Consider the following 20,514-nt stretch of genomic DNA (forward strand, 5'->3'; position numbering starts at 1 on the left):
ATGCAGTGTATATACACTCCAGATATCAGTTACATGCAGTCTCACAGAGGCTGAGTGGAGAGGAGTGTGAGGTCACACTGAGCCTGATAGCACAACAGTAGCTGTTCTGATAACATCTTCTATCAGAGAACATGCCACATGTGTTTGTTTCTACTCTCACCTTTTATTACAAAAGCAGAAGCAGCACCGTGATTCATCCAGAGTAAAATGTGTATAAATACATGACATATGACTATAAACTGGTGGATGGTGGTTCTGGTCTCGGTCATCTGCTGAGGGATTCTCTGAGCTGCTCGTACATCCTCTGGTCCTGCACAGGAAACACAAGCAAACACTCACTGCATGTTGCAGGTTTTCACACACAAGAGGAAGCTGAGCCGCTCTCACCCTCACAACACACGACAGCTGACTGACTGTCACAGGTGAGGAAGCACCGTGGCGTAAAGGATTAGTGCCAGACAGAAGGAATTGTTGGTAGAGCGGCAGACAGTTTAATGTCACATTGTGGGACGAGTCGGACTGGTTCTCCTGGCTACCTGATAGCAGGGAGATTGTGGGACAGTGATCTGAGAGACAGTGCAGCACCGAGCCGTCTACAGTCATTTATCTGCAGCATCTGGAGAGCTGCCAGAGCGACGGACACTGTACAACAAAATAACACACGCAACTGCTCTATTAACAAGTGGCTCCATCATAGTGAGGCAAGTCTGGTATGAAATGTCTCATGAACTTAAACTTCATCAAATCAACATCAAATTCTGATTTAAATCAATTCAACATTTTTTAAGTTTTAAACTTCTATTTAGGTATAAATTCTTCTCTGATTGTGGTTTTGTAGAAACATGTTTATATTTTTTAAGTAAGGTAGTGAAAAAAATACAATTCATAAAGTCTAATTATATAAAATTATTTTGTACTTTCTATAAATATAATATATTGATGTTGTGTATCGTTATTTCTGTCTTTAGTAGTTAGTTAGACAACTGTTCTCACGATGTGCTGCTTCATGCTGACTGTTGGATATTCAATACAGAATATGACAGTATATTGTAGCCTGTTATTCAGCTGCTGTTGTTTATCAGGCCGGTTAGTTTGAAATGCATGTGGTAGGAGGCTCATCACAGTTGTATGGTGGTGTTGTGTCTTAACTTTGTGTGTGTGTGTGTTTGTGTGTGTGTGTGTGTGTGTGTAGGAAACCTCACAGAAACAGCATCGACAAATGAGACATTTAGAACGAGGCACGAAAAGCAGATTAGATGTAAAAACCTAAAGAAAACAATTACAATAGTGACGTGTCACTGTTCACACTTTCTCACCTTTTTGGACACGGATGGACGAACTCTCTTGAAGGCATCCTCAAAGTTGTGTTTGCTGACTCTGATGTCGGTGACGGAGCTGGAGGAGCACGTGTGACCTGTGTGTGAAGAACAAAGAACACATTTACATCAAAGAGCAGAATGATGTCACCTCAGCACCAGACACGGTCCTGTCAGGTTTATGAGGATTCATGTCATGGAAAGGTTTCTGCAGTTACTATTTTCCAACATGTTAAACGCTGTGAATCCTGCTGTTCTTCTGCAAGTCAGAGCAAGGAAGTAAATGCAGTTTCAGACAGAGAGCTGCTGTTCTTTAACATCACGCTCACTCCTGAGGGTAACATGTATCATCACGTCTTTGTTCCAGTGACAACCAATTCAAAAACATTACCCTTTTAGCATTTATATGCACACATGTGCAGAGTTATCAGACCTGATGGTTAACAGGAATATTTCTACCCGAGTTATATCTCAGCTGACTCCGCTGGTCTTAACTTGGGCTGGACCCTAATGTGGATTTGGCTTCGACTAGACCTTGAAACTGCTTTAGACTTGAGGGGTCTTGACCACAGCCCTGATCTGAATTATCTGCAAACAGGATTGTACCAATTTATTAACATGATAATCAAGATCAGAGTTGAAGAAGAAGTTCATCCTCGAGTCCGAATGAATGTCAATCAACCTCCAGCTCTGACTGTCACCGGCACAGAAGCATAAAAAGTTTATAAACCAGAAGTGAATTGCTGGGCGATACGGCCTGTGAGTAAGATCACCATATTTCTAGGCAACATCGCGACACACGATATATATGACGATATTGTAAAATCTCCTCTATAGAACTTCATAAATGATGATTTAACCCTTTGATGCATAAAGAGACACTGTCATGCTTCGCTGCTGTTTCGTGTGATCTAGGGATTCAGCATTCAGCCTGTTTGTCACTCGTGATGAGCGGCTTCCAGCACAAAATAGACAGGGGGACCTTCGTTGATGGTCATACTGATAAGATAGCAGCAGCATTATACTGTATATGTAACTGGCACCTTTCTCTAGCCTATAGTTTCACTGTCTGGACTTAAAATGAATATGAGACACACTCTCATGCTGCGCTGCTGTTTTGTGTGATCTAGAGATTTGGCATCTCGCCTGTTTTCCACTCGTGACGAGCGGCTCCCAGACATTTCCATAAACATTTCTCGATAGTCACACTGATATGATACCAGCAACATTATATATAACTGACACCTTTCACTAGCCCATAGTTTCAATGCCTGGACTTTTTATGAATATGACACAGACATGAAAAAAAAAAAAAAATATATATATATATATATATACAATTGTTTTTAACCAGCATCCCATGTGGAACAAGCTGTGATATAACAAGTGTATTTTATATACATCGCCCACCCCTAAAATGAATTCTGTTAAATTAACACCATTATATTCAAAGCGTGTCTATAACACCAGCAGAGCCACGTGGATCTTTCCAATCAACACTTCCAGCCCCACCTGGCCTCACAGCTCCGTCTTTAAACACTAACTGCTGAACAGGTTTGTAGAGGTGGGAGTCAAGTTACCAGAGGAAGCAGCTGGAGAACTCTGGGACTTGAGATGGGCCCTCAGGGCGTTGACAGATGCTTCCCTCACTAACGCAGTCAGGTCAGCTCCACTGGATCAAACACACACACACAAATACACATTTAGACTCTGTCCATCACATTTAGGGAGCAGTGTTTAAGCAAGTGCACTGTTCAGACTGAAAGCAGGACAAACAGTATGAATGTCATCGGTGTGTGTGTGTGTGTGTGTGTGTGTGTGTGTGTGTGTGTGTGTGTGTGTGTGTGTGTGTGTGTGTGTGTACACATACGTGAAGCAGTCGCAGCGCTCGTCGAAGGCGATCTCTTCCAGACTGACATCCTGCTCCAGCTGAGGTTTGGTCCCCCCCTGCAACCATCATCAATATCCATCAACTGTTTCCTGGCAGCCAGTGTCAGGATTAACTGCTGCATGAATGTCAATCAAATCACTGTTAAATAATCTGGTGGTGCGATCTGGTTCAAGTCTCCTCAGTTACTCCCATAGAAACTGTTCTGAAGTGACAGTGATGATGTAAAAGGAGGCTGATCCACAGACACAGACGTCACTGAAGACTTGTCTTGTCTTGTTTAAAGAAAAGTGGTTCAAAGAAGCAGCATTATTGTATTATTACTGATAACGCCATTACCTATGGGTATTACTATTTTCACTATATCAAGAGTATATACAGCTGTTCCTGGCTCTGGCTGTCACCAGCGCAGAAGCATAATAATACCTGTCTAAATAAGATAAGACTTTATTTTACTAGTCTTCTCTGACTGAGGGGCCTCTCTGGCGTCTGTGGTGAACACGTACCTTAGTAACAGTGAGCAGGATGGCGTGGCGATCTGCTGGAGGCGGCAGACCCACATATAAGGTTTTATCTAGACGACCCGGCCTCAGTATGGCAGGGTCAATGATGTCTGAAAGAGACAAGACAATGACAGCCATTCAGTGTTGAGAGGGACAACAGTGAAAAACCTCAATACACGTTGAAAAGTAGTGGAGGACATTTTTAGATCCTGTCCATTACGGTTAGGGTTGAAAAAAAATAAAAAATCAACTTAATGAATCAAAAGTCAAAGTACAAACCTCCCCAGTGACTGATATTATAGAATTATGATAACATTAAATTGTTAGTAGTGATGCATCACTGTATGAGCAGCATGTTACTGCTGCAGCTGCTGGAGGTAGAGCTAGTTTAAATACATTTATATACAGTTAACTAGTTCAATCCGGTGGTAACCAACCAGATAAATCTGAGGGGGTCGTCAGATGATGAATGGGAGAAAAAAAGAGGATATTTTTGTTTTCCTTTTCTCTCATATTTACTGTGTTGAAGGGATCTTGGAAAATGTCATCCCATTATTGTAGGAACAACTACACACTGTTTCTTTTTTAAAAAGGTCACAACACAAAAAGGTTTAGAACCACTGTTTTAATCTTTAATGTTTAGTAAATTCAAATAATATCTGAAAAGTTAACAAAGTATAATTCAGCATAAAATGCAAATACTCAGATTAAGTACAGGTACATCTAAATTGTACTTGTACTTGTGTAAATATACTAGGTTTCTTTCCCCCTCTGATGAACAGTGTCCCTAAAAAAGAACCTGGAGGCTTCAGCAGGTCTCTAGTTTCCCTGAAGGGGTTCAGGTCTGACTGAACCTGGATCTGTACCTGGTCTGTTGGTTGCAGCCATGATGAAGACCTGCCGTCGAGTCTCCAAGCCGTCCATCTCTGTGAGCAGCTGGTTGACCACCCGCACGCTAGCTCCTGACTGAACACACACAAACGCTGTTCATACACACAGTGCATAACTGTGTATCACCGGGTCACGACAGAAACGAGCCGTTTGAGCCGCTGGTTTCACGGCTGCAGGAGTCCTGCGATCGCTTTCTATCCACAGAAGCTTAGAGGGACCTATACGTGCAACCATGAATTAAAACTTGAATAAAACCTGTGTTTCTTTGCTTAATAATATTAATACTGTTATGATTATTGAACTGTTTTGGAGGGAAAACAGGAGTATCGTACTGATATGATCTTGTTCTGGGTTGATATAAACTAGCAGATAAAAACAAACAGCAAAATCTGGCGTAAATTCAAACTGTATCAGCTGTTGTTTTTTTTTTTGACATGAACGAGCAATCACGACCACGCCCTACTAGGAGACAGGAAGTGTTTACCATTTCTTACCATTGGCGCTGATTGTAATGAGTCATCTTTTGTTATTGAGGATCTTTGATTGTAGCCTATCTCTGTAGCTTGGTAAAACTCACCTGTAATGGCGATGGTCAGTCGGACGGTTAAATGGAAATGTTACTGTACACGACCAACACCCAGATAAATACAGAGGGGTCCAAAACTCCGAGACCACTTTCCACTCACTTGTGTCATTGGGATGGGAAAGTGGTGTCCGACTTACTTTGATGTGTTCAATAATTATTTGACTTACAATGTATGATGTGGAATTGTGTTCTAAAGGTGTTTAAAAAGTAAAGATAAAGACGATAAAAATGTTTTTAAAAAGATGCTTGAAAATCAGTGTTCAAGATGTTAAAATATGTTGAAACCAGTTTTTATGCCTGAGTGGAGCATACGGTGTAGTAACAATGGGGGGGGTCAACTGACAGGACACCCCACTTGGCGCTGGTGTGTGTTGCTGGTGTGTGTTGCACTGTAGAACCTGACGTCTTGGCTCTCTCACCTCGTGGCCTGAGCGGCGAGGACACAGAGCATCAATCTCATCAAAGAAGATGACACATGGAGCTGAGTTGCGTCCTCTCTGGAAGACCTGTCTGACAGCTCGCTCGCTCTCTCCCACATACTGCACACACACACACACACACACACACACACACACACACAGATATTCATCAGTCAGTGCAACCAGCTGATTCTATGATTCAGTGCCACAACAACACAACAATGACTCACCATGTTGAGCAGCTCTGGTCCCTTAACAGAGATGAAGTTGAGGCCTGACTCATTGGCCACTGCCTGTCAGGAGACAGTGAGAGACAGTGAGACAATGAGGAGCTTCACTCAGGTGACATGTGGGTCTAAACTTACATGGATCTCCCTGAACAAATACATTTCATCAAATTTCTTAACCTGGAAGGTGATTCTGTGTCCTGCAGGGTTGACTGAACATGGACAATGACAGGACAAACATGCAGGGATCTTCCAGGAGGGAAGAATATTTTGTCAAAACGTGCTGGAACTATTTCTTTGCAGGGAGCACGTCTATCTCCAGCTGCAGCGCAGGTAGCCAGAATCAGCTGGTGAGCACAGGTTTTTGGGTCTGTTCAAACAGGGTGTGGGGGCTTCCCTTGTACTCCTCTGCATCCCATTCAAACTCGTTCTTTTTGATTGACCTGATCTAAGACTCTAGTTTTCCTTTGAACTTATCACATTCTGTAAATAGTTCTTTAAGGTTTCCTTTGTTCAAGAAGTCCTTCTTGACTCGTCTTGTGTTTCCTGTATCTGGTTACGTACCAGTGTTAGTTGGTCAGAGAGTTCTTGAACCACTAGAACCTCGAGGCAAAAGGACACTTTTGGTGATGTCACACCACTTACCACAGATTGTGGTATTTTCTTACTCTTGGGCTCTGTTCAGCCATGACAACCTCAGTGTGATGACAAACCTCAGGACGCTGCACACAGACTGCAGCAGCTGCTCAGCAAGAAGCACCCAACTCCCCCTGGAATCACAACTCGCCATTTTTACATGTCTGTTTGTGAACAGATTAAATGGACGAGACAGATCATGTTCATCAGTGAGTTGATGGTAGGTATATTTTTGAATGCGGGACAGAGCCAGGCGAGCTGTTTCCCCCTGCTTCTTGTCTTTATGCTAAGCTAGGTTAACACATCCTGACATGACCTTAATACTGATCATCTCATCTCTCTCTCAGAAAGAAAGCAAATAACTGTATTTCCCAAAAGGTTAAACTATGCCTATGATAACACAGTTCCAACATATATATCTGGCTATGCATCAGTGATACTTGACTGTGTGTCTGCTCAATATTCATCGTTGTGAATCATCTTCATGAATAACTGAAGTCCTGCTCTCAGCTCTCAGAGGAGCTCCTCTAGTCCAAGTCTAATGTTCAGGGTCACAGCTACAACTGGGACGCACCACAGAGACATGACTCAGTAAAAAATGACTCTCAAAGAACTAATCTTAAAGATTAGCCATAAGAAATCAGACTAAATTGGTCATTACTAATCACTATTTCAGCAAGCTGATCAACAATTACAGAACACTGGATATTGTAAATCATATTAACTGTTCAAACAGAGGCGTCAAACAAAGAGGAACTGTTCTGAGAGATGACAGTGTTGTGTCACTCAGCTAACGGGTATCAGGTGTGATTGTGTTGGTGTGGGTGTGGGGAGGAACCTTGGCAAGCAGCGTTTTCCCACATCCTGGAGGTCCGGCCAGCAGCACTCCAGCAGGAGCGCTGAGCCCCAGAGCTCTGAACTGCTCTGGAGAGCGCACTGGAGCCTAGGGAACAGACACACACAGACACACACACAGACACACACACAGACACACACACACAGACACACACAGACACACACAGACACACACACACAGACACACACACAGACACACACACAGACACACACACAGACACACACACAGACACACACACAGACACACACACAGACACACACACAGACACACACACAGACACACACACAGACACACACACAGACACACACACAGACACACACACAGACACACACACAGACACACACACAGACACACACACAGACACACACACAGACACACACACAGACACACACACACAGACACACACACACACAGACAGACACACACACACAGACAGACACACACACACACACAGACAGACACACAGATACACAGACAGACACAGATACACACAAAGACACACACAGACAGACACACACAGATACACACACAGACACACACAAAGACACACACAGACAGACAGACAGACAGACAGACACACACACACACACAGACAGACAGACACAGCTGTGTTATTCTATGCTAACAGGCAAAATAAGCACAGTGAGAGTGAACCAGGTCAAACACCAACCCAGTCTGTACATCTTGTACCTGTGGATGTCGTCACAGTCACGGTGATTTGTATCCAGTAAACTGTGGAGAAAACTTACTTGAACAATCTCTGGACAAACTGTCAGCACCTAAAAACCTGTGGCTGATCCTGAATAACATGTGGCCACAGAACAGAGAGCTCTCTGCCCCAGACTTTGGCCTCATATGTGACACTGAACAGGTCGCACTAAGTACAAGGTGACTGACTCACACTTAACAAGATGGAAAGATGAACACCCACACCTCCACCCCTGTGACCAGGGATTGAATTATGGTGGCAGATTGGAGGAGTTTGACCCCCAGTAGTAGCAATAGTAGCTCGATAGTAGCAGTAGCTACTTTCTTACCTTCAGATTTTCTTAATTAGACTCAAGTATCTACAGATGAATGCTAATGTTAGCTGGTTTCTAACTTTGGCCCAAAGTTACAGTTTAGCAGTTTGGAATGTTAGCTGACCAGTGTTGTCATTTCATTACCAATATAAAACATCATATATGGTCTAATGTTAGCAAAAACTGGTGCTCAGTCATGAGCAGGCATCAGTATAGAGTTTATTATTTCATGTTAATGGCCTTTTGTGCGGCTGTGGTGGTTTAGTCTTTTACCTTTAACATTAGCTTCTATAATAGACACCCTCTTTGTTTTCACTCAGGAATTTTACCTGTTGGGTCATTGAACAATATTAAAATACATGTGTGCCCAACACCTCAGCTCACTGGCGCATGTGCCTGCTCTGGACTGGGTTCCATTTCACCCTAGAGAAATAGTTCACCCCCCTGATTGTCACTGTATAATTCACACTCTGCCTATGACTACAGTCTGTAAAGCAGGTGAGAGAGGCCTACTGTATGACAAAAGATATGAACATGAGAAGCCTCATCTCAGGATCTCAGTTTAGCTGTTGTCATGCTGTGCTTTTAAATTGAAGGATACATTCTTCAATTTAAAAGCACAGCATGACAACAGCTAAACTGTGAAGAAACCTGGTGTTTACCAGTATGGCCATGGTGAGCTCCTCTCTGATGTCCTGCAGGGCTCCCACATTCTCCCAGGTGACATCAGGCACGGTGGCAAAGCCCTCCCTCTTGGCTGAGGGCTGCACACTGGCCAGAGAGGCCTGGAAGTCTGACATGAGGATGGACAGGCCGGCCAGCTCTTCCCCTGACAGGGTCTCAGCATTCTTCAGCAGGTACAGGAGGTGATACAGCTCCCCCTGCTGGACACACAGCACACAATGAACCAGAACAACAGAGGAATGTAATTTACAGGCCTCATCAGCAAAATTCAAAACTCAGAACTGGAAATTGCTCAAACTAACTGTTTCCTGAATAAATGTTTTATACCACTCTGCAGAGGGATTTTAATTTGAAACAACTGATACAGGAGGTACAATGGAGTGCTAGTGCCACATAGAGGAAAAAAATATGTGAAATTTCGAGAATAAAGACGTAATTTTACAAGAAAAAAAGTCATAACATTATGAGAATAAAGTTGTTTTAGAGGGGAAAAATCAGAAACTTTAAAATGAGGAATGTGGAGCATCCTGTGAAGTTTCTACTTTAGCAGGAGGTTTCACTAATAAGGAGATACTTTCAGCTCATCATCATCATCATCAGGACATTACAAGGATTGTGAGGAAACTGAGTCTATTCTATTGTTAGACAGACAAACAGCAGCTGCCAGAAGCAGCTCAGACTGCCACTGACTGTCCTTTCACCTGTTTGGTTGGTTGATGTAATATTCCTAAAAATTGTGTTTTTTTCTTGTTATATTATGAGTTTAATCCTGTAATATTACAACTTTTTTGCTTGAAATATGATTTTATTCTTGAAGTTTCAGATTTCTATTTTTTCCCCAATGTGGCCCCAATACTCTGTCGTAGTGGAGACGTGCGGCAACACTTGGCTGAAACGAGAGGGAGAGAGGAAGAATAGAAAAATAAAGAGAGGAGAGATAAAGGTAGATTTAACTAGCTAACATTAAGTTAGATTTGTATCACTGCCTGTGTACTGCGCACAGGCACAACATCATCCTTCAATTTTACTCATTTTCATGAGATTCATAGTTTCCTGATGTGTTCAGGACTGACCTTTATGTTTCATCTGTCAGATTGTTATCGGATCAACTAATCAGAGGTCATCTGTTGCCGCGGTACATTATGATAGTGAGTAGACTTTGTGAGATGTGTTGCTGAAGCTCCTCATACCTGCAGGAGACTCTGTCCTGACTCTTCCTGAGGCGCAGGGTTGACATCTTTTGTCTGTTGCTCTCCGACGTCTCCGTCTGTCCCAGCAGCCTCAGTCTGAGCGCTGCTCGTTAACAGCTCTTCAGTAGAGCTTTGGCTCTGGCTCTGTGGAGCTCCTCTTATTTTCATCAGAACCCTGTTTACAGCATTCATGACGGCTTCGCGGCACAAGGCCATGAGGTCAGCGCCCACATAGCCTGGGGTGAGGCGGGCCAGCTGCTGGTAGTCAAAGTCCTCCAGCAGCTTCAGCTTTCGACACAACGTCTTCAAGATCCTGACAAAGCACAAAGTGTTGTGTTAAGACACTGTGATCATTTGGTAAACGCCTAAGTTGTAATCATTTTTGCACCTGTGGCGATTTTCAAGGGTGGCCAGGGCAATCCCTGAAATCTCATTGGCCACCCCTGAGGCCACCCCAGATATGATAGGTAGTGGTTCAAATTCATCAACACAATAAGGGACTAATGCTGGTTGATCTTCTGATAGAGAATCAGTTTGCCATTTCCAACTACTACTGTATTGTTAGGACTAAGGTTGTGAGACCTGATCTCTGGTCAGTGGACATTTGACCAAAAGTCAGAAAAAATGACGTCTCAAAAGCAGTGACCACAGATGATATCTGAGAGGTTTCAGTCATTTAGTGTTCAGATTGACTTTCCCTCTGAATGTGTGAAACTTTCTCTGGTACTTAGCAGCAGCTGAATGTAGGAACACTACACAGTATTAGCATGCTAACCTGACTGCAAACCAACCAGCAGCTAGCATGTTGTTTTGCTATTGTTATCTGGATACTGCCATGAAATAAAAAACACTGTGTTCTCTGAATTGAAGACTGGGGGCGTTTTAAAGCACAAGAACTGATTTTGCCCAAAGAAAAAAACAAGGTATTCTAGTCTTCATCGGCTTAGTGTCACATTGTTGTGGTTTAATTTGTGATTATGTGTGCAGACTTAAGTTGTATGAATGTGTTCAACTGTAACTTGTACAGGGGGGTTTATTTGTGTCCAGACTGAAACTACCGTCACTCACAGCTTTTCTCCATGACCAAACCAGCAAGTACAAGAGACTAATAAACTATCAATAAATAATCATGAGTACAATATTCAGCATGTGTATTATCATTCCTCTATGATCGTGTCCGGCTGACCTGAGACGAGCTGCTTCATCAGGGATACCCAGGCAGATCTCTCTGTCAAAGCGTCCAGCTCTGCGGAGAGCAGGGTCCAGGGAGTCCGGCCTGTTAGTGGCACCGATGACCAGGACCTGAGCTGTCACTGTCAAGCTGTTCAAGTCTGCCAGGAGGCAAGCGACAGAAGAACATGAAAAAGAAAAAAAAAAAGAAAGAAAAATACATCATCTTTCATCTGCTGAAGTCCTGTGAACTCATGCTTCACCTTTTGCTTATCATGTCATACTGTCATCCTCCAGCTCCTCAGCCGGTCCAGTTAATGGTATCAGGTGTGGGCTGAGTGACAGTGAGGCTATCAGGCTGCGTGCGTGTGTGTGTGTGTGTGTGTGTGTGTGTGTGTGTGTGTGTGTGTGTGTGTGTGTGTGTGTGTGTGTGTTTTCATTCAGTTATGATCCAGTAACTATTAAACACTTCCTGTGACTGATTCATGCAAAGAAGAAATCTATGATAAAAATTTTGGATAATACATATTTGTTTTTCTCATCATTTGTTTATAAAGATTTAAACATTAATGGAGGAATAACATGGAGGGTTCCTATAAAGTCAGACATTGACAAAACCCATGCACTGTACACTGCAGTGACTCAATAGTAAGTGGTCCTCCGTCAGTGTGACCTCTGCTGATTGGCCAATGTCTGCTCGCAGTTACTAATATACTAAAACAGCAGCAAGACTTTAATGCGAGCCTGCTTTTCCTCTGAAGCGAGAGCATCGTACCGTCCATGCAGGTCAGCAGCTGGGCCACAATCCTCCTCTCCATGTCTTTAGAGGCCACCTCCCTCTTTGGGGTGATGGCATCTATCTCATCTATGAACAGGATACAGGGGGCAGAGCTCTGCAGGGGGAGAAGAACCAATGACGGTCAACATTATGTATCGTATTATCAGCGAAAGCATTTAAATGTCTTTGCTCTACTGACCACAGCCAAGTCAAACAGCTCTCTGAGCTTCTGTTCAGACTCCCCCGACACTCCAGACACCAGCTCCGGAGCAGACACCTTCAGCATGGGCAGCTCCAGCTCCTGGAACACAAAACCATCACTTTATCTAACAAGCACATAAAATACAAACAAACCTGTTGCTTTGACCAAAATACAAAAGTCTGAATGAACATGAACCAAACTCTGACGTTAAAGGTTTCATTCTCCGCAGCTCGTCTCCTCACCTTGTGCTAGATAAACCACAATACTTCCAACAATCAAAGAAAACCAATAATAATCGGATCAATGTAACCTGTTTTCACAGGTTCATGTACAAGGTCATCGTGTCATTATCTAGATGTGAACATGTGTATTGAACATCTATTGTATGTTAATAGCACAAAAGGATGAGCCAAGTGTTCATATACATTCAGAGCGACTCAGTGTGTTCAGACAGTAGAAGAAGACAGCTGCGTAATGGTCTACTTGAGCAGCAGTATTTGTGTGAATGTCACGTTCATACTGTTGCAGAAACATTTAAATCAACTAGTTCACGTTCATTTCTCCTGTTATTTTAAATGATTTTTCAGCAGATCCTCCTCCTACCATCCATCCTCAGCCCCCACTCACTGCCACTGCACAAACTAATGAATTGTTGTAAACTACTATAGAGTCACAGACAGAGGTTGCCTTTAAAATCCAAGAAAACCCAATGTGAGTATATGTTTTATGTGAGTTTGACTCAGGTGGAGGAACTTCGTGGCTGTTGGTTCTTGGTCTGTGAGAGATTTTTTTTGAATCTACACGATTTGTTCATAAAAGCCTTTCAAATATTCATATGAACTAACTTCAGCAGCAGCGGCAGCTGAGCTGTTTGTGTTGCTGTATTGCCAGCCTGGACACCAGGTGCATGCTCTCCCCAGAGTGAACGACGTCCATGTTCATTAGTGGCATGCACAACACTGATGTTGAAGTAATCATATGTATTTAGAATCCAGTACTCTGATTGAGTCATCTAATGGAGCCTTGCAACACTGTGAGAAAACAGTGAGAACTCAGCGACAGAGAAGTGTGAAAAAGAAATCCTCCTCTGTTATTTGGAAATTATTCATTTTTAAAATCTATTTGAATGCAGCCTCAGACAGTGATTGGTCTTTTCAGCTCAATAACATGTTTGGTGAAGTGTTTTCTACGTCTGTTTGGTATTATTGTGTTGTCTTTTGAAGAATGCTTCATTTTCACCGTTGCTGCACTTAAAAGTTCAAGTATGAACCCACAGTCATCGAGATATTTGGCATAAATATGGGAGGTATGACATTTCGTCTATATGGTGCGGCCCTATGAGGAAAACAGGTGTCGTCAGTCAGGTACTCACACCAGCCACAGCCTGGGCCAACAGGGTCTTCCCACAGCCAGGAGGCCCATGGAGGAGGAAGCCCCTCGGAGGAACCATTCCCAGATGTTGGTACACCTCTGGATGACGCATGTGAACCAGCAGCTTACACACTTCCTGTAGAGTGAGAATTACAATACAAATGGATAATATGCTCCACACCGCAGCCATCCCCCATTTTACCATAGAAGTAAATTTGAGAGAGCAACAAACACAGCAGCAGGTTAACAGATACTAACCGTTAACGTGTCCTCGTTTCCTCCTACGTCTTCAAACTTCAGAGTGGGATACTGCAGCTCCAGTGACTTTGATTTCGCTGGGAAATAATTCATCAGAAAAAATGGCTATGTAATACAACATAGTGGAGTGATCAATCAAACAAATAACCTTAATGAGCACACAATATAATGATCAGAATAACATTCATAATAACATTCATCAATAATTAAAATAATTGAGTCAGGACTCATTGTTGTCTCAATAACAAGTTCAGAATCTGTGTTTTCTGGCTGAACTGGAGAGTGAAGCACCTTTCTTGTTCATGGTTGGAGGCTCCGTTGTCTCAGTGGAGGTCTTGGTCCGTTTTTTAGACTTCCTGTGAGATTTCTGCGGCTCCAGCATCGACACGTCTGTCTGCTGGTGACACAAACACACGACAGTCAAGTTGAGTCACACCAGCTGAACACACAGGACAATGTAAAGGTCAATAAGAAGGCCAGATTATGTGTTCATTCATCACTTGGTTTATTGTGGTATTAAAATACACATGCTGTTTGTGGCGATTAAAACTCCTGAGCCACAGACAGTAACATTTTATAACGACAGAGCTCCAGTGATTCTTGGTCTGTTAATGAGTCCGTCATTAAAAATGACTGGAAACACAATCAAATGTACATGTAACCCTAGTCAAAAGTCCTCTCTGTAATAATTACCAGTAGGACTCTTAATTCTTATTGAAAATAACAACAAAACTTAAATTATGTCATTTATTCAGCTCTGTACATTCATGTAATTCTTCTAATTCACAAACTTCTTTGTGTAGATTACATCATACATTTTCTCTATACTTATTTGTTTGATGTTGAGTGGAGCTGGTATTCTGAATGTCGACATTAAACAGCTGTTTTACAAACTAACCTTTGAGTGTAGGCAAATGAAATCAAGAGGACCACAGAAATGATTTAAATGGACTCTAGACGTCAAACAACAGCAAACATTCACTTGAGTCCAAGTGAATGTTTGAAGACGTTCCATCAAAGCGTGACTGAGGTGTCCTGTCCATCAGAATGGGACAGACAACATGGAAAACAATATTCCACCAGCTCTGGCTGTCGCCGGCGAAGAGGCATAAAAAAATGAAGAGAATTGAACTGAATCTCATAACAAGCTGTATTTCACTTCAGATTGGAGGCCGAAAGACAGAGAAGGAAGGTTTTTTGGTAAGTCACCTTCTCTCGGCACTAAATGGTTCATTAATGACCTGTCGATAATGCATCACAGAGTCATTTCCTTTTTCACTAAACAACTTGCAACTGTTCAGATTCAGATGTTCAAACGAGGAAATCAAGATCATACAAATACGAAACAGCACCGAAGTTATTGGTGACAATTCAAAAAACACCTACTTATTAAGAACTGTCAGAATCCTGTATCTCAGTCCACAGACTGGCTCTCCACAGGTACGTACGTTTGTTGCAGTGTTAGCCGGCTCCTCGTCACACAGGTCGATGAGGATGTTGCTCTTCTCTGGGCCTCTTCCTTTATCGATGAACCAGCCTCCTGTAGAGACCAGTGTCCCTGCGCTGGGAGGGGGGGCGGCCGTGCTGACAGGACTGCCGGCAGCAGGCTGATCTCTCCGGGGTGAGCCGGTGGCGGAGTCGGGGTTTCCCTTCCGGTACAGAGACGTAAGAGAGCTGTTCATGTGGTTAGTGGGCTGTGGATGGCAGAACGCAGCAGTGAGGAAGGGTCAGAGCTCATTTAAACATTTAAACAATTGCGCTGGTTTACTGTCAGATGATAAAGTTTTAAGAGGGAAACTGCTGGACTACCTCTGTCAAGACATTGAGTTTAAGTTTTTTTAAATAACAGTGTTTTCCCATAATTCCTTGCCACATTACATAACTTGGCAGCCTGATCAAGGACTCCTTCATACATGGACAAGAGGAGCTGGATGAAACCTTGTGCTTCCATTGTGTGTATTTAACAAAGATCATGATCAGGAGCCACTTTCACATAGACAGACTGTGACTGTGGCTTAGATAGAACAAACAGTCAGACTTCAGATAGAGTCTATATTCACCTGTTGCACAATGCAGTTTAGTTCTTGACTATCTTAAACTAGACTGTGGCACAATGAATTCTGGGTAAATTAAGACCACTGAGCTCCATTTATCCCGGCAGAAAATGTTTGTCCTAAGAAGAATTCAACAGTTACAAGGACGTTTTACTTCATTTTAATTCAGTGAAGAGTGAAACAATAAAAACTAAAATCTGATTTGGTCTCTAAAAACTCCTTCCCTTCTGATTCCTGTTTTTTGTTTGTTGTATGTTTGTTTTGTTGAGTGCTACTGCTCAGCACAGGTGTCATTGATTGTTACCATGGTAACATTGGCCTTAGGCCTGAGTTAGCCTGGGGGTAAGATGTCTAATTCCTTTGGCTTAAAAAGAGTCAGTCTTTATTTTTGTCTAACATCAGACTGATCTGTGAGCAACATGAAGACTGGAGCAACACTACAGACTGAGATGTCTTTGTGAAACCGACCCCTGGTCTTTAAATCCCTCATTTAAAGGACTGTGCAGCCTTGATGGAGCTAAATGCTCTCTGAGTGCTAATTATAAAATAAAGTTTGTTGAATTGAATTGAATAACCATCATACTGCTCTCAGATTGAAGCTTCATATCATGTCTTACAGTGTTCTCCAGAACGTGGTCATCAGTGTCGGAGGACTCCTCTGAGCTGCTGCTGCCTTCACTGTGAACACACACGTTAGTGAGGCATTAGTTGTACATTTAAAGAGACAGTATGAGCACAGCAGAGAGAGTGGGGGTGGGGTGGGGTGGGGTGGGGGGTGTCCTTTACCCATTGTCATTGTGGCTGTGTTTGGCTCTCTTAGCCAAATGTTTGCTCTCCAGATGATCCAGCCCAGACTCCTTCATGATGGCTACATACACTGTGAGGGGCAGATGCAACAGTCAGATCAAAGCAGGAGAAGACGTGTGTGATTATTTATTTTCTCAGAAATACAGAATATTTCTTTTTTCTTTTCTCTTTTCACCTGTGATCACATGACAATAGCGTCATCTTCACCTTGTCCCGTCTGCCCTTCTATTCCCTCCGGGGGGAAATTTACAGTTTAAAATACTCACCCTGAAAACACATGTAAGCCAGACTGTGACAGTGCAATAAAGCATCACTACTGTTGCCTCTTACCTTTCTCTACTTGAATCCTGAAAGCCGTCTTGTTCCTTCTGCCATACTCCATTCTAAAAGAGGCAATATGATCTTTATCACCAAAATTACAGACACATATCAATGAGCACTAAACTGACTAAAGATGGTGTAAAAGAGGAGTAATGAGGGGGCTGTATTCTGATGGTGGGGGCTGTAGTTTGTGCTGGTGTTTTAACTCTTTATACTGAGCACATATCTCTGATGGTAGAGTAACTGAAGTCCAGACATTTCAACAGAAGTGCTGGTGTTGTCACCATGCTGTGTCAGTGTGGGACAGACTGTTCTCAAACTCAACACAAACTCAAAATAACTTTATCTATGTTTTTGTAAAAACACAATAGACAAAAAAGTTCAGCTTAGCTTGTGTAAAAAAGTTTAAAATAGTAAGTGTGCTTAAAATAGTCCATAGATAAACAATAGTAGGTGAGTGGGGTCATTAAGGTCAAGCCCCAGGTTAATAAAAGACATTAATGAGTCTGATGGATGTGGACACAAAGCTTGGTCCTGAATATGAGTGACTTGTATCTGCGGCCTGTACGTATTGATTGTGTAGAGTGTGAGTGTGTGTGTGTTATTTAAAGCTTTTCTATTCTGATGAAACTTGCCTGTGTAGTCTTTGAAGTTCCATGGCCATGTCTGAAAGGTCCACATATTCACTGCTGCTGGACGCCAGATACTGAAAACACAATTCACCATGAGACAGAGTCAAGATGACTGAGCAACACTCTGATAAACTTAAAGGACCACAGTGATATTGCACCAGTAACCCAACAACTTACAGTACCGACAGCCATTGCATACATTTAAAAAAAAAAACATCTTCATCAATGTGACAACATGTGAGCTGCAAATACTCACAACTAGGGGAGGGCGATATGACGATATTAGATCGTGAAGGATTACAACGTGAAGACGATCTTTCAAACTGCAGAGATCGTGGGATCGTCTAGGGCACATTCTATAAATTGCAGTTCTATGCTGATGCACCGACGCACCAGACGTATTGACGTCGTCAACCTGACCGACCAATCATAGCAAATTACGGGCAGTGACGCACTTTCCTACCCGCCTCCTTGTTTGTGTGTGTAGCGGTAGCACATGGAGAGCGATGGCTGAAAGCCAAACGGAGTCGGTCGCTAAAAAAAATTCCACCTCCATTATATGGAATTGGTTTGGATTTTCCGCAACTGATCAAGCGCAAGCAAATTTGCAAAGTTTGCACAGAAACCGTTCGCACGTCGGGTGGTAACACGACGAACCAGAATGTTGTTGTTGTTTACCTTAAACTTTACGTTGTTTGCACATGCAGGCAAAACTGCGACTATTTGAAATAAAATCTGTTAAGAAAGGTTCTTTGGTCTAAATTGTCTGTTTTTCTTTTTCCAATTTAAGATCGTGATAAAATCGAAATCGTGATTTTATTTTAAAAAAATCGTGATATGATATTTTTGCCATATCGCCCACCCCTACTCACAACACATCAGAAGTGTTTCCAGGGGACACTAAAAACTGATGAACCTGCTGGGACGCACTTGTTATTCAATGCTTTGTGACTTTTGAAGTTAAAAGCATTGAAGAACAAGTGCATCCCAGCAGGTTCATCACCTTTTTTTTAAAGATATTTTTTGCTTTGATTCGCGACAGTGACGATATTTTCTGAAGTTGTTTGTGTTTTGTCTGTTTGCATGTATTTTCCTAAGTTGCAGTGCTTGTTGCAGTTGAGCTCTCAAGCCCACTGTAGAAAACTGCTCATGTGCTTTAGCTGAATAGTGAGATGAACATTTCCATGTATGGCTCACACACAGCCTGGGGAGAATGAGGAGAGCTGTACCTGCTCCACTCTCTGTCTGAGCCGAGCGTCCACCCAGCCGCCACCTCTGTTCTTCATGTCTGTGCTTCTCTGAGCTGCAGCAGGACAGACAGTCACAACAAGCAACAACATTAATCCCACACTTGTTGTAAAAAAAAGAATTTGCTTTAAACCATTGCTTCTTATTAAAAGAATGATATAGTCCATAATGTTTCTGTTGTTGTTTAGTGTACAAATTCTCACACATGATTAAATCTGTAATCTGTTAATACTCACAATCATTAAGGAGCCATTGTTAAGGGCTTAAAACAAAGGAAAGGAATAACTAGAATTACTATCAATCAGAAATATAACAAAGAGCCACAAACAAATTATATGAAGAGAACTGTCATTTCTAGAGCTTCTTTTGCTCCTGTCTGCTGCTTAAATCAGACAGAACAAGAGGTTACTAAAACAAAATTAGATACATGTCATCTAGATGTTACTGTGGTTTCTGTACCTCTGTCTTCATTTTCTTCATGTTAATGTGCATTTGTGACAATCTTGATTTAGTTTTCACTGTAAGCTATTATTGTTGTTGTTTTACATGTAGAGTTATTTTAATTATCTTCTGTGTTTGCCTTCTTGAGTTTTTTCTGCTTTATGGACATAGTGTGATTTTAATAACTGTTTGTTTTATTTGTTGTTTTTGTGAGTGGACCCCAGGAAGACTAGTGACCACTCTGTGGAAGCTAATGGGGATCCAAATAACGAAGTGATGTCAAATGTATATTGGTGTGATTTGCCTCTAAAATCACAGCTTGTATTTCCTGTATTTTTGCTGGTGTTTCTTCTTCTCAGTAAGACACAGACACAGACACAGCCCCCTCTGTGTTCTATGAGAGTAATCTGCAGTTATCACTGGTAAAACTTAAATATGGCTACTGCCAAATATGAGGGAAATTATTAGCAGCAAACAACATGTAAGGATTTTGACCTGAATGCGTCACAATGACCTAACAAATACCCCAATATGTCCTGTAAGAAATAACAAAGACTCACAGCTGGTTATAAAGCGGCTGAGTGTGGAAACAGACAGGACTCTTCCCAAACACACATGCACACACAGTCACAGACAGTACAAATCAAACAAAGACTGACTCCTTCAACATGGCGCCGTGTGCTGTGTGTGTACTTACCTCTACACCTCCACCATCAACACCTCATCACTTAATGTCACCGACTCTTGCATTAAACTGTCTGGAAACTCAGATTAGACTCCGGCAACGTGACTGCAAAACACACTCCTCAATCCGGAAGCGAACATAAACGTATCCGGGTGAAAGTTTTCAAAATAAAACATGGCCTCTACGAGCCTATTTCTTTGGAAATGTAATTTTACAATACTAATACTAATACTTATACAATACTTGGGCTAAAAAAAAAGCCCAACACCTATATGAATATCTATGCACTTTAATACCTGACCGACCACTTGTTTTGTCCCTTTATTTTT

At 42.2% G+C, this 20,514-nt stretch overlaps 1 protein-coding gene across 4 annotated transcripts; it reads right to left on the minus strand.

Moving 5' to 3' along the window:
* Nucleotides 1-143: 143 nt before the first annotated feature.
* Nucleotides 144-20,323, minus strand: nvl (nuclear VCP-like). Of its 4 annotated transcripts, XM_022769065.1 has the most exons (25): nucleotides 20,198-20,323; nucleotides 19,296-19,321; nucleotides 19,041-19,114; nucleotides 17,815-17,885; nucleotides 17,189-17,241; nucleotides 16,838-16,928; nucleotides 16,669-16,729; nucleotides 15,446-15,691; nucleotides 14,289-14,394; nucleotides 13,998-14,074; nucleotides 13,741-13,875; nucleotides 12,366-12,467; nucleotides 12,164-12,281; nucleotides 11,405-11,549; nucleotides 10,219-10,531; nucleotides 9,007-9,228; nucleotides 7,305-7,409; nucleotides 5,834-5,896; nucleotides 5,604-5,723; nucleotides 4,574-4,673; nucleotides 3,711-3,817; nucleotides 3,187-3,263; nucleotides 2,897-2,988; nucleotides 1,317-1,414; nucleotides 144-310 (listed from the first exon to the last, which is right to left on the minus strand). In XM_022769065.1, exons 3-25 carry the CDS (start codon nucleotides 19,095-19,097, stop codon nucleotides 266-268), a joined length of 2,604 nt encoding a protein of 867 aa, XP_022624786.1. In that variant the 5' UTR covers nucleotides 19,098-19,114; nucleotides 19,296-19,321; nucleotides 20,198-20,323; the 3' UTR covers nucleotides 144-265. The 4 variants fall into 4 exon arrangements, with proteins under 4 accessions (XP_022624786.1, XP_022624789.1, XP_022624790.1 ...); XM_022769068.1 differs by lacking the exon at nucleotides 19,296-19,321 and having other exon boundaries at nucleotides 14,289-14,391; XM_022769069.1 differs by lacking the exon at nucleotides 19,296-19,321 and having other exon boundaries at nucleotides 9,007-9,225.
* Between the last annotated feature and the right edge of the window lie 191 nt (nucleotides 20,324-20,514).

Source organism: Seriola dumerili, unplaced genomic scaffold (genome assembly GCF_002260705.1).
Source record: "Seriola dumerili isolate Sdu_G_001 unplaced genomic scaffold, Sdu_1.0 BDQW01002174.1, whole genome shotgun sequence".
Lineage (NCBI taxonomy): Eukaryota > Metazoa > Chordata > Actinopteri > Carangiformes > Carangidae > Seriola > Seriola dumerili.

What these genes read in the sequence shown, in the direction of transcription:
- nvl (XM_022769064.1), bottom strand. Translation starts at nt 19,097, where the DNA reads ATGAAGAACAGAGGTGGCGGCTGGGTGGACGCTCGGCTCAGACAGAGA. An exon ending in GATGAAGCAGCTCGTCTCAG is followed by an intron (nt 10,532 to 11,404) that starts GTCAGCCGGACA and finishes GTGCTTTGTCAG; the next exon opens with GATCTTGAAGACGTTGTGTC. An exon ending in AGCTCACCATGGCCATACTG is followed by an intron (nt 7,410 to 9,006) that starts GTAAACACCAGG and finishes TCTGTTCCCTAG; the next exon opens with GCTCCAGTGCGCTCTCCAGA.